The sequence below is a fragment of the Prionailurus viverrinus genome, chromosome C1 (assembly GCF_022837055.1).
Source record: "Prionailurus viverrinus isolate Anna chromosome C1, UM_Priviv_1.0, whole genome shotgun sequence".
Lineage (NCBI taxonomy): Eukaryota > Metazoa > Chordata > Mammalia > Carnivora > Felidae > Prionailurus > Prionailurus viverrinus.
In genome coordinates this window covers 213,852,383-213,876,919 of record NC_062568.1, presented here as the reverse complement: position 1 = coordinate 213,876,919, position 24,537 = coordinate 213,852,383, and the positions used below count along the sequence as shown (strand labels likewise).

General features: G+C 50.9%; 2 protein-coding genes across 6 annotated transcripts in view; both read right to left on the bottom strand.

The window, feature by feature from the left end:
* The window catches only part of NADK (NAD kinase), a 32,609-nt gene extending 13,724 nt beyond the window's left edge, over positions 1-18,885 (bottom strand). For 2 of the 4 annotated variants that reach the window (XM_047869252.1, XM_047869255.1), the window contains exon 1: positions 18,757-18,885. In XM_047869252.1, coding sequence (XP_047725208.1) covers positions 18,757-18,839 — 83 coding nt within the window. In that variant the 5' untranslated portion in view covers positions 18,840-18,885. Of the gene's footprint in view, positions 1-6,403; positions 6,427-17,603; positions 17,713-18,756 lie in introns of those variants that run through there. The other 2 variants (XM_047869253.1, XM_047869254.1) reach the window with 2 other exon arrangements.
* A 3,741-nt stretch (positions 18,886-22,626) lies between these two features.
* Positions 22,627-24,537, bottom strand: part of GNB1 (G protein subunit beta 1) — an 89,046-nt gene continuing 87,135 nt past the window's right edge. For both annotated transcript variants that reach the window (XM_047873735.1, XM_047873736.1), the window contains one exon: positions 22,627-24,353. The gene's annotated coding sequence lies outside the window, so the exon portion shown is untranslated. The remainder of the gene's footprint in view (positions 24,354-24,537) is intronic.

The following is a 24,537-nucleotide window of genomic DNA, read 5'->3' as shown; positions in this document are numbered from 1 at the left end:
AGGGAGACACAGAATCTGAAACAGGCTCCAGGCTCTGAGCGGTCAGCACAGAGCCCGACGCGGGGCTAGAACTCACGGACCGCGAGATCATGACCTGAGCCCAAGTCGGATGCTTTACCGACTGAGCCACCCAGGCGCCCCCTGACCTATTTTAGTCTTAAAGAAAACTCAATTTCCAAACTCTAGTGAAGGTAGAGAAGCTTATCTTCCGACAACAGTACAATAAAATCAGGAAAAGACAAAAAAGTAGGAACAAAGGAAACAATCCTGCAACACTCGGGAACGCGTGAGTTTCAAAACGAGCATCAAGCCAACATCACAACATATCGCAGCGACAAGAATAATGTAAACACGAGCCAAAGTCTAGGCTGCTCCAGTGAGCTGTGCTGAGGTGTCTGAGAATGAAGGGTAGTGAGCTGTCAAGCTAGGAAAGGAATAAGAGAGCCTAAGAAAAGGCAGAAGAGGTGACCAAAGTAGAGGCGGAAATGAGCACGCAGGACAATCTGCAGAAGAGCAGAGTTGGGGGAAAGGAGGGTGCCGGGGGCAGCGCAGACCAAGGGGCTACACGGGTAGTGGTCTACGCAAACCGTGGCCAGCCCCCCTCAGGGCGAGGGCGACGGGGTCCCTGGGGGAGAGCAGGCGGGATGAGTTCCTCGAGAAGGGAGACCCCTGAAGGGGACACCCCGGGTGGAACCCAGCAGGGGAACCAGCCGCACAGCCCACTTCACAGGGACCGGGAGAGATGACAACACACGTGACAAAGCCACGCGTTCCACAGAAGGGCCGAGGACAGCAGAGGCTGGCACTGGGGGGGAGGAGGCACAAGGGAAGCTCAGAGCCCACGGACAGGAGGGGCCTCGGTGCTCAGGTCAGAGGTGACGGTGTCCCTGCACTCCCACCCTGGCCGTACCTTCCAACCCCCTGAGGAGCTTCGGAAAATAATCCCTACACCCAACCCAGGCCAAAGGCACCAGTAGTTTGTTGCGATTTTTTTTTAAGTAGGCCTCATGCTGGGCATGGAGCCCAGCTTGGGGCTTGAACTCACGACCCTGAGAGCAAGACCTGAGCTTAGATCAAGGGTCAGACGCTTAACCTAGGTGTCCCAAGAGGCATCAGCAGTTTTTTGGTTTGTTTTTTGTTTTTCAATGTTTATTTATCCTGATACAGAGCATGCATAGGGGGCAGGGCAGAGGAAGAGAGCAAGAGAATCCCAAGTAGGCTCCACGCTGTCGGCGCACAGCCTGACGTGGGGGCTCCAACGCACGGCCCTGGGATCGTGACCTGAGCCGAAATCGAGAACTGGATGCTTAATGGACTGAGTCACGCAAGTGCCCTGGCATCAGCTCCGCAAGTGATTCTAAATTTTAGCTGGAGTTGACAACACTACCGTAGTAGATTAATATCCTCCTAGCTTGAGAAACACTGATGTTCTATCCAAATGTATGAAAAAAAAAATTTTTTTTATTGTTTTTTCAATGTTTATTTATTTTTGAGAGACAGAGAGAGATGGAGTGTGAGTAGGGAAGGGGCAGAGAGAGAGGGAGACACAGAATTCAAAGCAGGCTCCAGGCTCTGAGCTGTCGGCGCAGAGCCCGATGCAGGGCTCGAACCCACGAACCGTGAGATCATGACCTGGGCCGAAGTCGGACGCCCGACCAACTGAGCCACCCAGGCGCCCCGAAAAAATCTTTAATAAAAACCAAAACGTACAAAAACATGTCGGGTATAACCACTCCTATTCGATACTGTACTGGAGGCCACAGCCAGTGTAATATGGCAGGAAAACAAAGTACAAGGCATAAAGAAAAAAAAGCAACAAGTAAAACTCTGCCGTCAGGGGTGCCTGGCTGGCTCAGTCGGAGGAGCGTGTGACTCTTGATCTCGGGGTCGTAAGTTTAAGCCCCACACTGGGTGCAGAGACTACTTTAAAAAAACCTGTACTGTCAGATGACATGATCTTCCATGTAGAAAATCGTAAGGAATCTACAAAAAAAGTGACTACATCTAATAACTGAGTTTATTAGCAGAAGAAAAAAATCAATATACAAATGTCAACTATATTTCTGTGTACTAGCAACAAACAATAAGAAATCTAACTTTAAAAACACCGTTTACGATAGCATTGAAATACAAGATATGGAGGGATATGATCGACAAAAAAAGTACAAAACCTAATTTGAGTTCTAGGTCATGAGATGTAACATACAGCAAGGAGACTTTTAGCTAATAACAAGAGCGGACGTTTGAACGTTGCTAAGAGAAAAGAGCTTACGAGCTGCCATCATAAGGAAACAATCTGGAACTGTGTGTGGTGAGGGATGCTAACTAGACTCGCTGTAGTGGTCACTGCGCCACATATAGATACCGAATCGTTACGTTGTACACCTGAAACTGGTTGGTTACATGCCACTTACACCTCGATAACAGTAAAAGGTGCAAACCCTTCGCGCTGAAAATTACAAAACGCTGCTGACAGAAGTGAAGGAAGCACGTAACTGGAGAGACGCGCCCTGTTCCCAGACTGGAGAAGTTGAAGGTCTCCTCAAACCGGTACATAGACTCTTCTCAATTCCCACACACAAAAACCCAGCAGACTTTTCCAAAGAAAATGGCAAACTGATTCTAAAACTCAAATGCAAATGTGGAGGACCTGGAATAACGAGAAGACTGGAAAAGCACACTACCCGACTTCGCGGACGGTACCGTAACCAGACCGCGTGGTACCGACACAGACACAGACTGAAGGAACAGAAGAGGGTCCACAATGACGCCCTCACACGGATACAATCAATGGATTTTCTTTTCTCTTTTTAAAAATGTGCTTACTTATTTGTAATCAAGTGATCTCTACACCCGACACGGGGCTGCAGCTCACCACCCTGAGGTCAAGAGTCGCCTGCTCCACTGGCTGAACCACAATCGATGGATGTTCGACAGAAGGGTCGAGGTGATTCGACGGAGAGATCGTTTCTTCAAATAGTTCTAGAAAAACTTGGTAGCCACGTCTAAGAGAATAACGTTAAGTTCTTTCCTCACACCACATACAGGCGTAAGTCATTTCATAGGACTTGGCTTTATCGTGCTTTGCACACACCTCGTTTCTTACGAGCTGAGGGTCTGCGGTGACCCCGTGGCGAGCGAGTCTCCCGGCACCGCTTTCCACCAGCACTGGCTTACCTTGTGTCTCTGAGCCACATTTTGGTAATTCTCGCATGTTTCAAACTTTTTCTCTATTACCGTACTTGTCATGGTGCTCAGCGATCTCTGAGATTACAATCAGAAGTCTCTCGGGGCACCGCGACCCTGCGCCCACCTAAGACAGCAAACTGGAGAGGTAAGTGCTGTGCGTGTCCTGAAGGCTCCACTGCCTGGCTGGCTCCCCGTCTCTCCCCCTCTCCTCAGGCCTCCCTGCCCTGAGACGCAACAATGTTGTCAATGGGCCAATCAATAACCCCACAATCACCTCTAGGTGTCCAAGTGAAAGAAGTCAAACGTCTGTTTAAGTAGGTTGCGCCCAGAGTGGGGCCTGAACTCACAACTCTGAGATCAAGGGTCACTTTATTTTATTTATTTATTTTTTAAATTTTTTTTTTTCAACGTTTATTTATTTTTGGGACAGAGAGAGACAGAGCATGAATGGGGGAGGGGCCAAGAGAGAGGGAGACACAGAATCGGAAACAGGCTCCAGGCTCTGAGCCATCAGCCCAGAGCCCGACGCGGGGCTCAAACTCACGGACCGCGAGATCGTGACCTGGCTGAAGTCGGACGCTTAACCGATTGCGCCACCCAGGCGCCCCGATCAAGGGTCACTTTAAATCGAAGCTAGAAATGACCAAGCTCGGTGAGAAGGCGCATCGAAAACCGAGACAGGCTGACAGCTAGGCCTCTGGCCCCAAACAGTGGAGCCGTGGCCACAAAGGAAGAGATCCCGAAGGGCATTAAAAGCGCGCTCCAGTGAACGAACACACAGAGACGAGAAAGCAAAACGGCCTTTTTGCAGCCCAAACCAGCCACAACACACCCTCAAACCGCAGTCCGATCCACAGCAAGGCCCCGACTCTCCTCAAGTCTGTGGGGGCTGAGGGAGGCAAGGAAGCTGCAGAGGGTGAGCTGGGAGGCAGCGGCGGTTGGTTCATGAGGGTTGAGGAGAGCAGCTGCCTCCCTCACGTGAGCCTGCAGGTGAAGAGCGGCAGGTGCCACTGCAGAAGCTGGGGCGAGTTCTCCAGATCGGGCTGAGGTCATTAATCAGGCTGCTGTGCCAAGCTACAAACTGTCGATGTCGGTGCAGCAGCCTGATTTAGGAGATGCCACTGAGGACTGTCATAGCTGGAGAGGAGAAGTCAGTGCCTGGCTTCAAAGCTTCAAAGGACAGGCTGACTCTCTCACCAGTGTAACACAGCTGGTGACTTTTGGTTGAAGTCAATGCTCAGTGGCCATGGAGAAAATCCTTGGGCCCTAAAGAATTATGCTAAGTCTACTCTGCCTCCACTCTAGAAAAGAAACAACAAAGCCGGATGACAGTCATCTGCTTACAACATGGTTGACTACATATGTTAAGCCCACTGTCAAGATCTACTGTTCAGGAAAAAAAAAGACTCCTTTCAAAATATTACTGCTGACAGGGGCGCCTGGGTGGCTCGGTCGGTTAAACGTCCGACTTTGGCTGAGGTCATGATCTCGCTCGCGGTTCACGGGTTCGAGCCCCACATCGGGCTCTGTGCTGACAGCTCGGAGCCTGGAGCCTGCTTTGGATTCTGTGTCTCCTTCTCTCTCGTGCTCTGTGTGTGTGTCTCTCTCTCAAAAATAAATAAAGATTAAAAAAAATAATTAAAAAAAATTACTGCTGAGAGTGCACCTGCTCACCCCAGAGCTTTGAGGGAGACGTACAGCAAGGTTAAGGGTGTTTCCATGCCTGCTAACACCACAGCCATCCTGCAGCCCCTGGATTAAGGCATAATTTCAACTTTCAAGCCTTATTATTACAGAAACGCATTTCACAAGGCTCTAGCTGCCGCAGATAGTGATTCCTCTAACGGATGTGGGCAAAGTCAACTGAAAACTTTCTGGAAAGGGTTCACCAGTTCACCATCCCACATGCCATTAACACTTGTGATTCATGGGAAGAGGACAAAATACCAACGCGAATGGGAGTTTGGAAGGAGTGGACTCCCGCACTCATGGAGGACTTTCAGGGGGTCCAGCCATCAGGGGAGGAAGGATGCAAGTGCGTAGAAGCAGCAGGGGCACTGCGATCGGAAGCGTGGTCTAAAGAGGTGACTGCATCGCTGCAGGTCTTGGGATAAAGCCTGAATGGATGAGGATCTGTTTCTTTCGAACGAGCAAAGAAAGTGACTTCTTGAGCTGGAATCTACTCCTGCTGGAGACGCCATGAAGACTGTTGAAGTGAAAAAGGATTTCGAATATGACGTACACTTGGGGCACCTGGGTGGCCCAGTCGGTTAAATGTCTGACTCGGGCTCAGGTCATGATCTCACGGCTCGTGGGTCCAAGCCTCGCACTGAGCCCTCTGCCGTCAACGCGGAGCCCCTTTTGGATCCCCGTCTCTCTCTTTCTCTGCCCCCTCCCCTGCTCACTCGCACATGTGCTCTCTCCCTCTCAAAAATAAATAAACATTAAAAATAGAATATGACATACACTTCGTTGATAAAGCGGCAGGAGGGTGAGAGGGGATGGGCTCCAATTTTAAAAGTTGTTCTGTGGGCAAAGTGCTATCAAACAGCAACATGTACTGCAGAGAAATCATCCTTGAAAGGAAAAGTTAATCAGTGCAGCAAAGCTGATTGTTGTCTTATTTTAAGAAATCGCCACGGCCACGCCAGCCTTCGGCACCCGCCACAGTGCCCAGTCAGCAGCTGTCCCTCGAGCTCACATGATGGTTAGCATTTTTACCAATATCTATTTTTATTTAAAAGTATTTTTTTAACCTTTATTTATTTTTGAGAGAGAGAAAGAGACAAACAGTGTGAGCAGGGGAGGAACAGCGAGAGAGGGAGACACAGAATCCGAAGCAGGCTCCAGGCTCCAGGCTGACAGCACAGAGCCTGATGCGGGTCTCAAACCCATGAACCGTGAGTTCATGACCTGAGCTGAAGTCGGACGCTTAACCAAGTGAGCCATTCAGGCGCCCCAAATTTATTTTTACTTTATAAGATTTCATTTTTAAGTAATCTCTACACCCGCCATGAGGCTGGAACTCACGACCCTGAGATCAAGAGTCGCATGCTCCATCGACTGAGCCAACCAGGTGCCTCAGCAAGAAAAGTATTTTTAAATTGAGGTGTGTACATTGTTTTTTTAGACACTTCACACTTCAGAAACTACAACACACTATCAACATAAATTTTATGTGCACCGGGAAACCAAAAAGATTCATTTGACTCACTTGATTGCAGGATTTGCTTTACTGCAGTGGACCCCAGCCCGCAATATCTCCGAAGCGTGCCTGGACAAAGATTAACGCGACATGGATTATACACCTAAATGTAAGAATCAAAACTACAAAACTTTTACACTGAAGAAAATCTTAGTGGCCCTGGATCTGGCAAAAAGTTCCTTAAATCAAGGATCACAAAGTATCAAAGAAAAAGACCTGACAAATTCATTACAATTAAAATCTTTTACCCTTCTTAAAATAACTGTTCAGAAAATGAAAATAGAAGCTACAGGCTGCTACACATATATGTTACAAAAGCCTCGCATCCAGAATGCATAAAGGATTATAAAAACTTAAAGAAAATGGGCAAAAGATCCCAACTTTGGGCAAGCTCCCCAAAGAAGACGTATCAACTGGGAAGAAGCACACGAGAGGATGCCCGAGGGCATCAGCCATCGCGGAAACACGAGTTCGAGCCACAGGAGGAGAGCACGTGACACTGCTGGACCGGCTGAGGAAGTGAGAGGGCAGACTGACCACGGCAAGTGTTGACGCAGCTGCGGAGGAACTGGAGGCCGCCCACACCGCTGCTGGGAACGGAGTCCCTACATCCGCCACAGGCTCCTGCCTCTCCCCTCCTGCGCGCGGGTCCACACAAAGACGTGTGGGACCCTACTTGCGACGCCCTGAAGCTGGAAATAAGCCGCCACTGAGCTCTTTGCTCAAATGCCACTTTCTCAAGACTTCCATATTCCCCCACGCTCATTTCCTGGTCTCTGTGGTTGCCACTACCTGCCCTCACATTACTCTCTCATTTGTGGCCTGTCTTCTCTCCCCGTCTGATGATGGAAGCTACAGAAATCCTATTTTACTGAGGGTTCTAAGGGCCTGAAAAGGGCCTCACCGAATTCGCATGGCTATTACCAGCCAAGCAGGCTGCACGTTGAAGGCCAGAGCTCAGGGGACAGGCTGGTCTGGGCACAGAGGTCTGGGTTCCGTCAGCACCTGGTGAACACTTACAACCACGGAATTGGATGGGGTGGGTGGGCAGGAGACCCAAGAGCGGCAAGGGTTTCAGGATGCAGAGCTGGGGGGTGGCACCGAGTGCCGGGAGGTGAGGACAGAAAGGCCACGCAGGACCCGAAACGGTGCCAGGAGATGCTGGTAAGAGATACAAGATGGCAGAGTTTGGCTCAGTATGTGGAAAAAAACCACATGCATGTGTTTACCTCCTTATTACATTAAGAACTGTCTAAAGGGGGCCCTTGGGGGGCTCAGTCAGTGGGGCGTCCGACTTCAGCTGAGGTCGTGATCTCATCGTCGGTGAGTTCACGCCCTGCGTCAGGCTCTGGGCTGACAGCTCAGAGCCTGGAGTCTGTTTCGGATTCTGTGTCTCCCTCTCTCTCTGCTCCTCTCCTGCTCACACTCTGTCTCTCTCTCTCTCTCAAAAATAAACAAAGATTAAGAAAAAATTTAAAAATCCATTTTGACCATCCCATTTAACCAAGGAGGTAAAATATCTGTACTCTGAAAACTATAAAACACTGATGAAAGAACTCAAAGATGACACAAATAGAAAGATATACCACGCTCATGGAAGAATATTGTTAAAATGTTCATACTACCCACAGCAATCTACAGATTTAATGCACTCCCTATCAAAATACTAATAGTATTTTTTGGAGAACTAGAACAAATAATCCTAAAATTTATATGGAACCACTAAAGACCTGCCACAGCCAAAGTAATCTTGAGAAGAACAAAGCTGGAGGCATCACAATCTGAGACTTCAAACTACACTACAAAGCTACAGTGATCAAAACAATATGATACTGGCACGTAAACAGACACACAGACCAATGGAACAGGATAGAGAGCCCAGAAATAAGCCCACACCTATACTGTCAATTGATCTATGACAAAGGAAGCAAGAATATACAATGGGGAAAAGACAGCCTTTTCAATAAATAGTGTTGGTAGAACTGGACAGCTACGTGCGAAAGAATGAAACTGGACCACTTTCTTAAATCATACACAAAAATAAACTCAAAATTCATTAAAGACCTAAATGTGAGAACTGAAACAAAAACAAAAACAAAACCAAAACAAAACAAAAACCTCCTAAAACACAGACAGTAATCTCTTGGACATCACCCTTAGCAACATATTTATGTCTCCTGAGGCAAGGGAAACAAAAGCTAAAATAAACCACTGAGTCTATACCAAAGGAAAAAGCTTTTTCACAGCAAAGGACATCATCAACAGAACAAAAAGGCAACTAGTGAATGAAAGGAGATATCTGTAACTGATATATCTGATAAGGAATTAATATCCATAATATATAAAGAACTTATACAACTCAACAGAAAAAAAAAAACCACTCTGACTAAAACATGGACAGAGGACTTGAATGGACATTTTTCCAAAGACCTACTGATGGCCAACGGACACATGAAAAGACGCTCAACATCACTAATCATCAGGGAAATAGAAATCAAACCACAATGAGGTATTACCTTATGCCTGTAAGAATGGCTAGAGTCAAAAAGACAAGAAAACAACTGTTGGTGACAATGTGAAGAAAAGGAAAATCTTGTGCACTGTTGGGAGGAATGTAAATTGGTGCAGCCACCACGGAAAACAGAATGGAGGTGCCTCAAAAAATTAAAAACAGAAATATCATATGGCCCACTAATTCCATTCCTGGGTATTTACCCAAGAAAGCACTCGTTTGAAAGGATATCTGCCCCCCTATGTGTACGCAGCACTACTTACAATAGCCAAGATATGGGAGCAGCCCAAGTGTCCGTCCACAGGACAATGAATGACGAAGATGTGGAACATACGAGAGTATTATTCATAAAAAAGGATCAGATCTTGGGGTGCCTGATCGGTTGGGTCGGTAGGGCGTGTGACTCTTGATCTCTGGTTCATGAGTTCAAGCCCTATGCTGGGTGTAGAGCTTACTTAAAAAATGAACAAAATAGGGGCGCCTGGGTGGCGCAGTCGGTTAAGCGTCCGACTTCAGCCAGGTCACGATCTCGCGGTCCGTGAGTTCGAGCCCCGTGTCAGGCTCTGGGCTGATGGCTCAGAGCCTGGAGCCTGTTTCCGATTCTGTGTCTCCCTCTCTCTCTGCCCCTCCCCCGTTCATGCTCTGTCTCTCTCTGTCCCAAAAATAAATAAACGTTGAAAAAAAAAATTAAAAAAAAATGAACAAAATAAAAATTTTTTTACATTTATTTATTTTTGAGAGACAGAGCGTGAGTAAGGGAGAGGCAGAGACAGAGAGAGACAGAATCAGAAGCAGGCTCCAGGCTCTGAGCTGTCAGCACAGAGCCCTACGCGGGGCTCGAACCCACGAACTGTGAGATCGTGACCTGAGCCGAAGTCGGACGCTTAACCGACTGAGCCACCCAAGCACCCCAAAAATGAACAAAATAAAATAAATGCTTAAAACAACAACAAAGGATCAGACCTTGCCATTTGTGACAACATGGATGCAGCTAGAGTATTTAGCTAAGTGAAATAAGTCAGAGAAAGACAAATACCATATACTCTTACTTAAGGTGGAATCTAAACAAAACAAATGAACAGAAAACACTTTCACGTATGGAGAACAAACTGGTGGTTGCTATGTGGCAAGTGGGTGTGGGGATGGATGGAATAGGTAAAGGGGATTAAGAGGTACAAACTTCCAGTTATCAAGTAAACAAGTCAGGGATGAAGAAGTACAGCATGGGAAATAAAGTCAGTAATTCTGCAATAACGTACAGTGACAGACGGAGACTGCCTCTACCATAGTGAACACTGAGTAACGTACAGACGTTGTTGAATCGGTGTTGTACGTCTGAAATTAATAGAACATTGTGCATCCGCTACGATGAGAGAGAAACTCTCCACAGGCCTCGCATACAAGGGGCTCCACTTTAGATTTCTAAGTCAGCATGACTGTACGTAAACTTCGTTCGAACCGAAGGCCTGGTTTATGGCTCACGTGCACGCTGTGCCTGTGCCTCATGAGAGAGCAGCCTGAAGGAAAACCATCTTGCCCTGGAGATATCGAGCAAAGCTCCTGCCCCTGAATTCCTTCACGATACAACTCGGGACGCTGGCCTATGTGCTGATCTCTCATCTTTTGAGCTTTTACGAGATGTAAAACGTATATAACTCTGCGAAAACAATTTGTGCCCTGGAGTGCTTTCTTCCCTGTGAAGACGTGGAAGCTCAGATACGGGGGCTCAGATAACTCTCGCTGGGGAGCCTGGGGGCTCAGTCTGTTAAGTGTCCGACTTCCACTCGGGTCACGGTCTCATGGTTCGCGGGTTCGAGCCCCGCGTCGGGCTCTGTGCTGACAGCTCGGAGCCTGGAGCCTGCTTCGGATTCTGTGTCTCCCTCTCTCTCTGCCCCTCCCCTGCTCGCACTCTCTGTCTTTCTCAAAAATAAATAAACATTAAAAAAAAAATTAAAACAAAATTAACATTTTTTACTAATAAAACCTCAGCAAAGGAGGGGAAAAAAATCCATCGTGAGCTGTTACCAAGAGGCGTGTGGCAGCCTCACCCCGCCACCTGATGGGGAAAACAAACCGCTGCTCTCCTCTAATGTACAAAATCAGGGCAGGGGCGCCCGAAATGCCCCACAAGGTGTGGGACCCAGAACCACCTGCGGTGAAGAAAGGGCAAAAGAAGCAGTTAAAGGAACCTACTAGGCAACCTGTAATGAGTCGTAAGCTTTGAAAGGAAATTATTACCATTGTGGGAACAAACGATGTCTGCGAAAAAAAGGACGGGCTGACAAATGACACCGAAGCCGGCTGTGACACAGACAAGGGTGAACACGGTAAAATACGTCTCACCGCCAGCTCAGGAGGAGGGAAGCGTCTAGATAAGGCCGAGCCAGGCCCCGGGCGCCTGTGCCTCCCTCGAGCTGCCCGGAAACGAAGCAGCAGAAGCCGGAACGGTTGCAGGAATGTGGACGGTCACCCGAAACCGGGACGACCGACGGACAGCAGGAGCACATCCAGGGGAACCGGGGCCCCTGGCCAGGCCCAGTGCCCACCCTGGCAGGCCCCGGCCGGGGGCTCAGGTGCCATCGCCTGAACCCCCCTCACAATGAGCCGCACAGGGAGCGTCTAGGACACTGCAGTCCAGGGTCACACGGCTCAGACGGGGCAGAGCTGGCATCCGGGCCCATACTCCTGAGCCTCTGCTGACAACCACAGTGCCTACAGAACAGGACCCAACACGGCAGGGGGGCCAACAAGAGGGGCCCAGGGTCCTAGAGGAGAGAGGACCCTGCAGACCCAGCTCCTGGTCGGCGCCCCTGACGTCCTTTCTAAATGACCATGGAGAGCCCACTTCGGTTTCCAGGAACACATGAGGTAAGTGGGCGGCTGCAGGGAATGGGTCCAAAACTCTGCTCGAACACATATCGAAGAGCACGCTTGGGGACACTGCAGCAGGCTGCAAGGAGCTGACGGCCGTGGGTAAGGAAGGAACGCCTTAAAAAGCCCCACTGGAGAGAAGGTCAGGAAACACGGGGCTCTGCAGCTACGGTCACCAGGGGGACACACATGGTCCCCAGTGTCACGCGTCCTTATGCTGACCCTGCACTGCGAGCTGGGCAAGGAAGGCCATAATCCTAGGACGTGGAAAACTATCGCTCCAGGGAGGCACAGAAAGAACTACCTAGTAAGCTTACTATGGCCCTGAGAAGATAAATAAATTAACCCCTACAATGCTGATATTTTCGAAAGGCTTATAGTGAATTTTATAATCACCAGATTTTTACATATTTTGTTTGCCATCATGGGTACCATATTCAAAGGAACAAATCATTCTGGGTTATTCTCATTTAAATTTTTTTTTTCAACGTTTTTTTTTTATTTATTTTTGGGACAGAGAGAGACAGAGCATGAACGGGGGAGGGGCAGAGAGAGAGGGAGACACAGAATCGGAAACAGGCTCCAAGCTCTGAGCCATCAGCCCAGAGCCCGACGCGGGGCTCGAACTCACGGACCGCGAGATCGTGACCTGGCTGAAGTCGGACGCTTAACTGACTGCGCCACCCAGGCGCCCCTGGGTTATTCTCATTTAAATGGCAGAGGGGAATGTCAGGTCTGTAATCAATGCTGAAAGTTTAATTTATAAGTTTTATTAGTTGAGAAGTCAAGGGACACCTGGGTGGCTCAGTCGGTTAAGCGTCTGACTTAGGCTCAGCTCACGATCTTGCAGTTTGAGCCCCACATTGGGCTCGCTGCTGTCAGTGTACAGCCTGCTTTGGATCCTTTGTCCCTCTCTGCCACTGTCCCACTTGTGCTCTGTCAAAAATAAACGTTAAAAAAAAAAAAGCCAAATAAACATGGAACTGAAGCAAGTAGTGGTAAGGGCTCCTTCCCAAGCACCGAGACCCGCTGGGAAGGGATGATCCATCAATCATGACCAAGGTCGTTGTCCAGCCTGCGGTGCATGGCCTTCCAAGCTGCTTCCACCAGGTCAAAGTCACTTCCCACCAGCTCCTCAGATGTCCGTGGGACAAGTGCCGACTACAGTCCCCTCTACAGCCAAATGTGCAGATCGTGCTATCTCAGCTCCCACTTGCAGCTCTAGAATTCTACGACACTGAGTCTTAGGGCAACACTTTGTACCCAACAAATGCTGTCCGCCTTAAACTTACATGGTGACATATGTCAATTACTTCTCAATAAAGCTGGGGAAACAAAAGTGAACCTCAACCTGAACTTCACACCTTAAACAAAAATTAACTGAAAACAAATAAAAATGGACTGTATCAAGTGTAAGACACAAACTATAAAGCTTTCATTAGAAAAAGTAGGAGAGGGATACCTGGCTGGAGCACGTGACTCTTGGTCTCAGAGTTGTGAGTCCAAGCCCCATGTTGGGTGGAGAGATACTTAAAAAATAAAACCTCAAAAAAAAGAAAAAAAGGGGACATCTGGGTGGCTCAGTCGGTTGAGCGTCCCACTTCAGCTCCGGTCATGATCTCACAATCTGGGAGTTTGAGCCCTGCATCAGGCTCTGTGCTGACAGCTCGGAGCCTGGAGCCTGCTTCAGATTCAGTGTCTCCCTCTCTCTGCCCCTCCCCTGCTCATGCCTTGCCTCTGTCTCAAAAATAAATAAAAACATTAAAAAAAAAATTTAATAAAAAAAAAAAAAAAGAGGGGCACCTGGTGGCTCAGTTGGTTAAGTGTCTGACTCTTGAGCTCAGCTCAGGTCTTGATGTCAGGGTCATGAGTTCAAGCCCTGAGTCGGGCTCTGTCCTGGGTGTGAAGCCTATTAAAAAAGGGATGGAAGGAAGGAGGGAGGGAGGGAGGGAAGGAAGGAAAGAGGGAAGACGGGAAGGAGGAAAAGAAACACAGGAGGAAGTTTTTAGAACCTAGGACTAGAGAGATACGTGATATATTATATATTATATATTATACGTGATATAAAAAGCAGTCCATAAAAGGTAAAAAAAACAACAACAAAAAAACCCAATACATTGGACTTAATTAAAATGAGAAGGTTGCTCTGTGGAAGACCCTATTAAAAGAATAAAAACAACAAGCTGCAGACCGGGAGAAAATATCTGGAAACCAGATATCCAACAAAGGTTTTCTATCTAGAATATGTAAAGAGATCTCAAAATGCCACAGTAAAAAACCCAGGATTCCAATCAGAAAATGGGCAAAAAAGATTAAGCAGAGGATGCGCGCGCAGTAACCAAGACGTGAAAGACCCACACCGTCAGCTGCTCCGAAATGCAAATTCAAAGGACCGTGTCCCTACACACCTGCCAGGTCGGCCAGGACAACCAAAGGCCAGACTGTAGAGAAACCAGCACTCACGCGCTGCAGTGGGAACGTGGAAGGTATAGTCTGGAAGCCTGGCAGTTTCTTACAAAATCTTAAAAACAAAACCATACAAGCCAGCAACTGCAAGTTGGTGTTTATCATCTGTCCACAGCCACTTTGCAGGCCACAGCCAAAGACTGCAACCGGCCGCCCCCACGTCTTCCTGCTAGTTAATTAAACAAACTGCCAACCGTCCATCCACACGGTAAAACACAAGCAGGGACAGGCTATTAATGCCTGCAACAGTTCGGACGGACCTCGGGGGCATTATGCCGAGTCAATCGAGTCAATCGTGACACACTGAATGGTCCCGCACACATTCTCAAGACAACGAAATCACAGAGGAGGGGGAGAGTGGAGGGTGCCGGGAATGTGAGCGTGGCAGGGGGCAGCGGGGGATCCCTCACTGACAAAGAGTTCGGGTCTCGACTGTGGTTGTAGGTGCACCGGTGTACAAGTGGGGTAAGAGTGCAGAGAATTATACACACATAAAACACTGGTAAAATCTGAATTAGGAGTGTAGTATGGCTGACGCTATTTTTCCAAAGCCAATTTCCTAGTTTTCGCATTACTGTGCTACGGGTACGTTAAATGAAGCTGGAGCAGGTTACAAGGGTCTCTCTGTACAACTTTCACAACTTCCTGTGAATCTATAATTATTTCAGAACGAACATTTAATAATAAAAAAAAAGAAACCAATCGAAATCACAAAAGACAAATGTATTTCAAAATCATCTGTTTTTGGGGTGCCTGGGTGACTCAGTTGGTTGAGTGTCTGACTCTTGATTTTGGCTCAGGCTGTGACCCAGGGTCGTGGGATCAAGTCCAAGTCCTCTGTCAGGCTCTGATAGCAGTGTGAAGCCTGCCTGGGATTCTCTCTCTCCCTCTCTCCCTCCGTGTGTGTGTGTGTGTGTGTGTGTGTGTGTGTGTGTGTGTGTGTGTGTCTCTCTCTCTCTCTCTCTCTCTCTCTCTCTCTCCCCGGCTCATGCTCTCTAAAACAAATAAAATTAAAAAAAATATTACTCATTGTCTAAAGCTATTAATATTTACTTGCAAAGACTAATTTGATGATTGAGCAATAAACTAATTTACATAATAATATTAAATATTAAAACCAACTTTTAAGATTTAAGTATTTTTTGACAATTATAAATCAGGACTCTCATTTAATTCAGGTTGGTTTGGTTTTAACTGTTTTAAAAGGATGAAATCCTGGGGCGCCTGGGTAGCTCAGTCAGTTAAGCCTCTTCGGCTCAGGTCATGATCTCACAGTTTGTGGGTTCGAGCCCTGCGTCAGGCTCTGGGCTCACAGCTCAGAGCCTGGAGCCTGATTCGGATTCTGTGTCTTCCTCTCTCTGCCTCTCCCCTGCTAGTACTCTCTCTCAAAATTAAATAAACATTAAAAAAAAAGGATGAAATTCTAATTCCTTCCAAGTTCATTCAAGTTCCTGACAACACGAATCTAATTTTATTTATTTATTTTTTAAGTTTTATTTTTATTTAAGTAATCTCTACATCCAATGTGGGGCTTGAACTCACAACCCCAAGATCAAGAGTTACATTTTCTCCCAACTGAGCCAGCCAGGTGCCCCAGCATGAATCTAATTTTAAAAAACTTCGGCGGCATGTGGGTGGCTGTCAGTTAAGCCTCTGACTTGGCTCTGGTCATGATCTCGCATCAGGCTCTGTGCTGACAGCTCAGGGCCTGGAGCCTGCTTCAGATTCTGTGTCTCCTCTCTGCCCCTCCCCCGCTCACGCGCTCTCAAAAATCAATAAACATTAAAAAAGAATTTTAAAAAAAAGCAACTTCGGCATTGAGACGTTTTATTAGAAAAGTATTCACAGAACCCACACGTGGTGGAGAGGGGACACACCGAGATGCCTGAGGCAACCAGGACACAAGTCCCACACACGCCCACAGACGCACACGACCCACATGATGTCCAGTGTGAGCTCTCCATCCGTATTTGTGGAAATACTGAATGGAAAAGGAAAGCGTATATGGTGGCAGAAACAGGCCCATCCTCACTGGATGACACTGAGTTGGACAGTAAGTACCTATTAAATTGCCCCTCCCTTCTCCCTCCATACAGAATGCCCCAGGCTGGCAAGGATGTTGTAACACTGGGCATTTGCTCTGGCAGCAGACCGTCCAAGAAAGACTTTTTGGAAAGTTCTCTGGGAACATGAACCAAGAGCCTAACGTGAAACCCCATAAACTGAACAGGATTCGAGACCCGAAGGGGGCTTTTATAGACAGGCGGCTGCACCCGCCCATCAACAGGTGTAATAGGATGGCAGTGACCCTGCTGGAGGCAGCCCTGCAGGTCTAAGTGCACTGTCCCTGCACATTCCCTCCCCTGGGAGCTGGGCCTGCTTCCTGAAGCTCCCTCTGGCTGTTGTAACATCCATGCTTTGAGAAAAGTGGTGATTTGGGTAAAAAAGATGTGGGGCCATCAACTCCCATAATAAAACACCCGCCTCTTCATTCTGCAGGTTAAACCGACCTTTTCTCAGGTGGTAAACTCGATAAAATCAACTGTTTCCCCTTTTACTTAACAGCCACCTCCACTGCCCAAGGAAGGACTGACTGCTGCTGGGCCAGCGTCTGGGAGAACCCTCTACCATCACGGGTTTTGTGCTGGCAACACAGACCTGCCGGCAAATTAAAAACAAAAACAAAAATCCCAGACCCGTCAGGAAGGCTCACCTCCAAGCGGAGCCACTGGGCTAGGCACTGCACTGGCACCTGTCCCTGTCCTCAAGTCACCAGGTGGCGGGGGCAAAGGTCCCAGTGAAGAAAGGCCCGGGGTGTGCAAGGCCCAGGGACGGGGAGGTGCGGGGGGCAAGCGGAATTGGGGGAATGAGTCCTTGAATGGCGTCATCCGGAAAGATGGGAAAGCAAGTCACTTGGTTAAAGCCAGGGCGTATTCCCAAAACGAATGAGGAAGTCTTCCACGTGAGACAGTTGCGCCCCAAGACGGGAAAGGAAAAGTAACCTGTTACTCAGAACCAAAGGCATCCGTTTGCTTGGAGCGACCCCGGCCCGAGACGCCCGCGGGTTCCAGCCGCCGCGGGTCACCGGTGGGTGTCCGGCACCGAGTGCGGGGCGCTTTCCGGTGACCCCGACCTGCCGGCGAGGGCCGACCCGCCAGGCTGCCCGCCAACGGGCCGACTCAGGAGGCAGTCGTCGCGGGCCAAGTCGGGGGTCGCGCCCTCAGGCCCACACCCCGTCGGCCGGCGGGATCGCGCCCCCAACACCTCCCCCCGCCGGTCCCCGGCCTCCAGGCGGCCCCGCGACCACGGGCGGCGGCGACCGCGGGCGGAGGGCAGGGCCGAGCGGCCGCGCGCACTCACCGTTCGCTGCCCCGGGCGCCTGCGGGGCCGTCCCCTCTCCGGGCCGAGCCCGCGGGCCCCGCCGCCCCGCCGCCGCTCGCCGTCGCTAGCCGGCCCCCGGCGCCGCGGCCTCCCCCCGCCCCATGGCCGCCCCCCGCCCCACGGCCGCCGGGACCGCGGCGCCGGCCCGCCGAGCAGCAATACAGCCAGTGCGCACGCGTGCGCGCCCGCGCCGCGCATGCGCCACGCGCCGCGCATGCTCCCTTCCCGCGCCACGCCCCCGCGCACGTGGTTCGGCCGGCAAGGACTTGGGTCTGGGATGGGAAAGGCGGGGCTGTGGTCGGGGCCTGGGGTCGGGGGGCCTGGGATCTGGGGTGGGCCTTCTGCCGCCGCGACCCCGACGGCGGCCTCCGGGAGGAAGAACCTTGGATCTCGGTCACCCCGCCGCTTCGGATACTCGTCCGTCAGTCCGCTGGGCTGGCACCCCCTGCCCCTGCCCCCTGGCTGTCCCAGCTCCCCACCACCGCGGTTAGGGTGGGCTGGCCTCGGCCCCGCGAGTGGTGACAGCACCCGCCTAGGATTCCGTAACTGACAGGGTATGAATCTGCGGAGAAGGAACATGTTTGGGGAACCGAAACTCGTTGTGAGCAGCTGCGGCAGCACGGGCCCCTCCCTGCCAGGACAGCTGGAAGGGGGCGGCCTGGGCCGGCTACCAGGGGCCTCGTCCACCCCAAGCAGCCTGGCAGGGACTTGCACACCACTTGGACTGCAGGGGCTCTAGGCTTGAGTTGTCAGAGGGGCCACTGTATGGTGACTTGCTAGCACTGTCCTCCCCTCCCCCCTTTCCCACCACCACTGCAGGACCCAGACAGGAGGGAGGAAGGGGACCAAGGCCACAGTGCCCACTTTGTACCTTCGCTGCAGGCCTTCCCCAATCCACCCAGGAGTCAAGTATCCCAATAGTGTGCCAGGCTCCTGGGACACATCTATGAATAAGCTGATGCGGGTCACTGTAGAGGAACCCCGGGCAGTGCACTGTTGGGTGCTTGGTAATCTGCCTGGGCTCCCAAGTGCCCACCATTATTCCTTGTGTACACTCAGGTGTCCCAACACCTCGTATAGACTGGAGTACTCCGCCAACCGCCTGACTTCCAGGTTTCCACAACCCCCATACCTGCTGTTGTCAGTCTTCTCTGGCGGGGTCTCTTGGCCCTGTGTCCAGAGACTTGAAACACAGAGGGGCACAAGACAGGACATGTCTCCCTGCTGTCTTGGGGCCACTGGGCAGCAGGGTCACCAAGAGTGAGTGGAAAGGGGGCCAAGGATGGCAGGAATTTGGGGTGATTTCTCAAGCTCTGTAACTTCCTTTTCTGGTTGTTTTGGAAACCCCACCACTTCCCTAAAGTGACCGCCAGCCACACCCACAGGAGAAGCCTTTTGAGCTGCACATCTGGGATATGGTCATTAACATAATAATACTAATGCTTGAGCCAGCTCTTACTATGTTCCAGGCATTGGGCTAGGCCTCCCAGGAACCTTCTAGATCAGGAAGAGTCTATAGAGAAGGCACCAAGGCAGAAGAGCCAGCCTTATGGCTAGCCGAGTTCACACAGCAGGGCCCTTCCTGTGTGTCCCTCTCTAAAGGGAACTTGTGTCAGTGTTTGCAATAATGGAAAGCCTCTGTCCACCCCGACCTCAGAGGGTGCTTCCCCATTTCAGAGATGAAAAAACAGGGGCTGTGGCTTCCTTCACCTGACCCGGATTGTGCAAAATTTCCCAGTAGGCCCGGGTCCCACTCTGCCCCATCAAACACTGGTCAGTAGTAATGGAAACCCCCACCAGGCCCCCCCCAAGGCTGGCCAGTAGTAATGGAAGCCGATGCTGGGAGGGGTGGGGTGCTTTAAGGCACCCGGAAGGTTCCTAGAGGCCGTTTGGCTTGGGCTGAGTCCAAAGGCGGAGTAGGAATAAGCCAGGCTTGGTGGGGAGAGGGAAGGGCCAGCACCAAGGACAATGGCTGGTGTGAGGATGGGGGTGGGGGGGTGGGTGGATGCTAGGCAGGCTAGTTTGGGCTGGGCTGAGGAAGAGGGTTCTGCCTCAGAGGGTCTCAAGGGTAACCTTTCCCAACGCTCGTATTTGTTTCTTTGTATTTTCTTAAATGTGACTTGTGATTCCTGTTTTATTTAAGCCTCAGACCCCTAAAACCTAGATGTACCCTCTTCGGAGGGTTGAATGATGGGGGATATCAGGGTGGGTGGGTTAGGTGGTGGAAGAAGGAAGCCTGGGCCATGGAGGGTAGAGCCGGATAGGCTGCCTGCCTAGAGCTGGACTCATTCGGACAGGGTGGGGGGTCCTGGATTTTAAGTGCAGTCTCGAGAGCAGCTCTCAGGTGAAGCGGGTACTCCTTGGAGTCCTGCCCCCAGCTCACATGGAAGTTGGCCTCAACTGTGCTTGACGGGTGAGAGGATGAACAGAGATTGCCCAGCACCCAAAAGGGGAAGTGGCCAGGAGCCTGGGTGACAGGGGCGGCAGGGAGGGACCAAGGCTCCCTGTGGAGGTGGGTGTCTTGGGCTATTCAGAAGTCATCTTGTCCATACCCCCAGCCCCAGGCCTCTAGCCAGAGCGCACAGGGCAAGTCCAGCCCCTCCTTACCTATTCCTCTCCAGGGCCCGGTGTCTGGAATTGCCAACTTGGCTCCCTCCTGGTGGGAGTGGTTTTGGGTGACCGAGTGTGGAGGGAAGCCCTTCTTCCTGCAGGCCTGCTAGGTGCCAGGCACATGGTCCAGCAGGGGACAAGATCTTGGAGTAGACCGTGAACTTCTCACCAGGGTGGTTAGCAAAGGGACAGCCCCCCCACCCCCACCAGCTAGGAGGAGCTACAGAGGGGCAGAGGCAGTGCCAGCTTGCGGTGGGTGGGGTCTGGCATCTGCACAAAGGGGCTTGATGAATTCTCACAAGGCCTCTAGGAAACAGGTGCTTTTGTTGTCTGCAGTTTTCACTCAGGGAATCTGGGGCACCGGCCGAGTAACCTGCAGCGAGGACATGAGGGGCAGAGTGTGGCCCTAGCTCCGGGAAGGCTTTGACTGGACTCCAGGAGTGGGGAGCTGGGGGAGACAGCGCTAGGAAGAGGAGGGCCCCTGCCTGGACAGCACACCCCTCAGGGCAGCCCACGGGGCTGGTGGGGCCACGTTGAGGATCAGGCACTGTGGGGGGTGGCAGAAGCCCCCAGTATCCATCTGGGGCACAACACTGAGTGGGCATGGTGGGGACAGAACCCTAGAAGTCACCGAGAGGCCCCAGCTCAGTCCAGCCTCCCAAGGGCTCTGTGTGGAGCTTGGACAGCACACTTGCAACAGGTGCCCACAAGGGCAGGGCCATGACTAGGACAGGAGGGGTGGAAGTCTCAGGGGAGACTGGAGGAAGGGGAGGGAGCACGGCCAGCACCCTGGAAGGGGACGCATGGCAAAGAGCGAGAAGTCACTTTCCGAGGGCTGTCCAGGCAGCAGAGGTTAAGTGCTAAAGGGTCCTGCTCAGTCCGTGCAAGCTTGAGTTTTGTGCCTGAAGGTTGAAAATGAACACAGTCCACCCTGGCTGTGCGCAGGTGTCCCTTCACTTCTGCACAGCAAGATGGCCACTTTCTAGATGCCCCTACTGGTGCCTGTTTCCAGTGGCTGCTTTGCTGAGAAAGTGGGACAGTGATCTCAGAGCCAGCAGAGAGCTAGCTGCACCATGCAGGGGCAGGTCAGGGAGCAGGGGACATGCCGGGTGCCAGGCTGGGGCACTGAAGGACAGAGGGAACACGTGGGCAACTGTGGGCTACCAGTCCTTGCTGAGGTTCCATTGTACCCCATCCCAGGGTGTACCTCTGTGCAGGATAACTACCTGCTTTCTGCTCCCGGGAGAACCTCCCTCCCAAGGACTCCAGTCATCAGCCCCAGGAGCACCTCAGATGCTCCCTGGCATTTTGTAAGACAGCCGGCAGGGTCTTTCAGGGAGCAGTGGGGGAGGAGGTTGAAGCTAGGCAAACCTAGCATTCAGGCTGCCAGTCCCTGGGGAGACAGCACCCCTGGTCGTGGCAGAAATGCACGGGAGAAATGCACCCGCTCCTCCTGCTGCTCTGTCTTGCTGGTAATTGGAGAAGAGAGCCTCAGGCGGGAGTACTTCCCATGGAGAGCAGTCTTCACTTATTTATGAAAAAGCACCAGCATTTAACCCAAGAAAACTACCAAGTCACCTTTTATAACCTTGTAGAATGAGGAAGGGACGGGGCCCTGGTGGAGGTTCTTCAGGGGTATGCCCGTTCCGAGTGGTTTCTCACACTCTGGGGGAGATATTCAGGTTTTTTCTTACAAGATGCCGCTCTTTTTATCCAGATGGAGATAAAAACCTCAGTCATGGGGCGCCTGGGTGGCGCAGTCGGTTAAGCGTCCGACTTCAGCCAGGTCACGATCTCGCGCTCCGTGAGTTCGAGCCCCGCGTCAGGCTCTGGGCTGATAGCTCGGAGGCTGGAGCCTGTTTCCAATTCTGTGTCTCCCTCTCTCTCTGCCCCTCCCCCGTTCATGCTCTGTCTCTCTCTGTCCCCAAAATAAATAAAAAAAGTTGAAAAAAAAAAAAATTAAAAAAAAAAAAAAAAAACAAACCTCAGTCAGAAGGAAAGCATGTGTCTGGAGTAACGTCCTAGATCTTACAGAGGGAGGAGGAGGTAAGGGCCTCAGGCCCCGAAGATGAGAGACCCTGGCAGGACGGCGCCTGGGGATGCTCCTCGCGCGCTGGGCAGTGGCCTGAGAGGTGGGGGAAGGGCGGCTGGGCCCCGACGGTGGCAGAACTGCTGGGGCGCTGCTACTGCGTGGGGCCGGCCGAGGACCCGACCCTCCTTTCAGGGACTCTTGGCGATGGGGACAAAAGGCATGGCAGAGAAGCAGGCAGCCATGCCACTGCCCACACACACGACCACATCCAGCCGACGTCACCGAGTAGGGCGGCCAGGGGAAGACGGCTGTGTCACGAGCCCAAACAGCCTGGCAAATAAGCAGCCACACCCAAGTCCCTCATGTCAAACCGCTTTATTACATCTTAAATAACAGTACAGTTTAATATAGTATCTATCTCGCATCCAGCCTCCTTGCAATACACTGACTTTAAAATTAAATACAGTGAGGGCACGGGGTGCAGAGAGCTCCTACAGAGGTGTGGATGGGAGGGAAGGAGGGCTCGTGTTTCTTCTCCCTGCCAGCCCCTGGCCTACTGCACGGCACAGCGCAGTTCTGTACAGGATGCTGCGGAAACAGGACGGAGAGAAGCCCCCGCTGCTGCTGTGGCGCGGGCTCGGGTGCAGGGAGGCAGCCCACGGCGCCGCTGTCCCCCGGCCTCCAGCGGGACCGGGGAGGCGTGGGTGTTATACGACGACCCGCCTCAGATGCAGAAGGCTGGTCCCACGGCAGAGACCGGCCAAGAGGAGTTGGCAGAGGAAGGCCGGGTCTCTACCCCCTGCTCCCCCCGCCCCCGAGTCCAACGGCAATCCTTTGCAACAGGGCTTTTTTTTTTTTTTTTTTTTTTTTAAAAGAAAGAAAGCAAACAGTGACTCATCCTGCCACCCAAGCGCGAGGGGCTGCTCGCTGTACTGCTTCCGGTGCACAGAATGGCAGCAAGAAGTGGACAGAGCCGCGATGGTTACAACTTGAAAGAGGTTATTTCTTAAAAGAAAAAGAACATCTAAGGACTGAGTCCTGGATGCACTTTTGAGCATTTCTACAGCATGCGATTCTAAGAGTAAACCCACCCAATATGGCAAACGATCAAATTTTTTAAAATTTAACTTAGAAAGTTTGAGATCATTATTTTCAAAACATTGATTTGTACATGGTTTCATACACAAATAATTGACTGACTATCCAAGCACGGGACGGGCGCCTCTCTTGAAAACAGAGGTTCCTGACGGCTGGGGGCGGGGCACAGGGTAGCGTTAGGCTATTATCATGGACTTCCTTCCCTCCAACTTCACAAGGAAACCCGCTGTGAGATTAAGAACTGAACCGAGAAGGCGGGGAGGATGGGTGGGGAGGAACAGGTGCCTAACTGGAGTAGACTTCATCACGCGTTCAAGACCATCCACGGCGTGTGCTTGCTTCCTTTCCTGATTAGCGTCTGTCTTCCTTTCTAGGCCGTGTTTGTGCGTAACAATTACGTGACACAGGACAAAAAATAAAAACCTGAGGGACTCAGTTTACATCATTAACAATTTCAGAGAGGCTGCACCAGACCCTCTTCCTCTGTTGAACTACTGAACGTAAAGGAATATATTTTAAGAAGGAAATATGAATGTTTGCAAAATCCTGTTACAAACACAACCTGAAATTTAGAACCAGTTACGAGATAAAATCCTCCACTTGTTTTGCGTGAACAGCACAAAATAGGGTCACTGACCTGAAATTCAAATGAACTAGTGAAAAGGTGTGTCTGTCTCACAATTACACTCAAGTTTACCTTCTGGTTAACATGTTTATTATGGTATTTCCTTTTAAATTCATTCCAGACAAAAAAGAACAAAGACGATGGTCCCGGAAGGAATGCACAATTTTGTCTCAGTTTACAGCACAGAGGTTCTCTTAATGGGAATTGTGCTCTTGGTTTCAGCAATAAGTGAAGGAAAAGGCCTTGCCCTTTTGAAGTTCTGAGGGGGTGCAGGGCGTCCACGTTAGTAGGGGTGGAGAGGAAATGCTATCACTGTAACGCTTCAAGGTTGGAATGGTCTTCCAGTCGCCACGACGTCCACCTGCTGTTTTAAACAGAGTTTAAAGCAATATAAACAGAGAACACCCACACTCACTGCTCCTGCTCTCCCCACCGTCACGCCCATCTGCCCTAAGGACACGTCACCTCAGGTGGATGTAACGCTCACCTGAGCACAGTTCCAGATCAGCTCTACATCGAATTAATCTAGCAACTGTGACATCCTATGT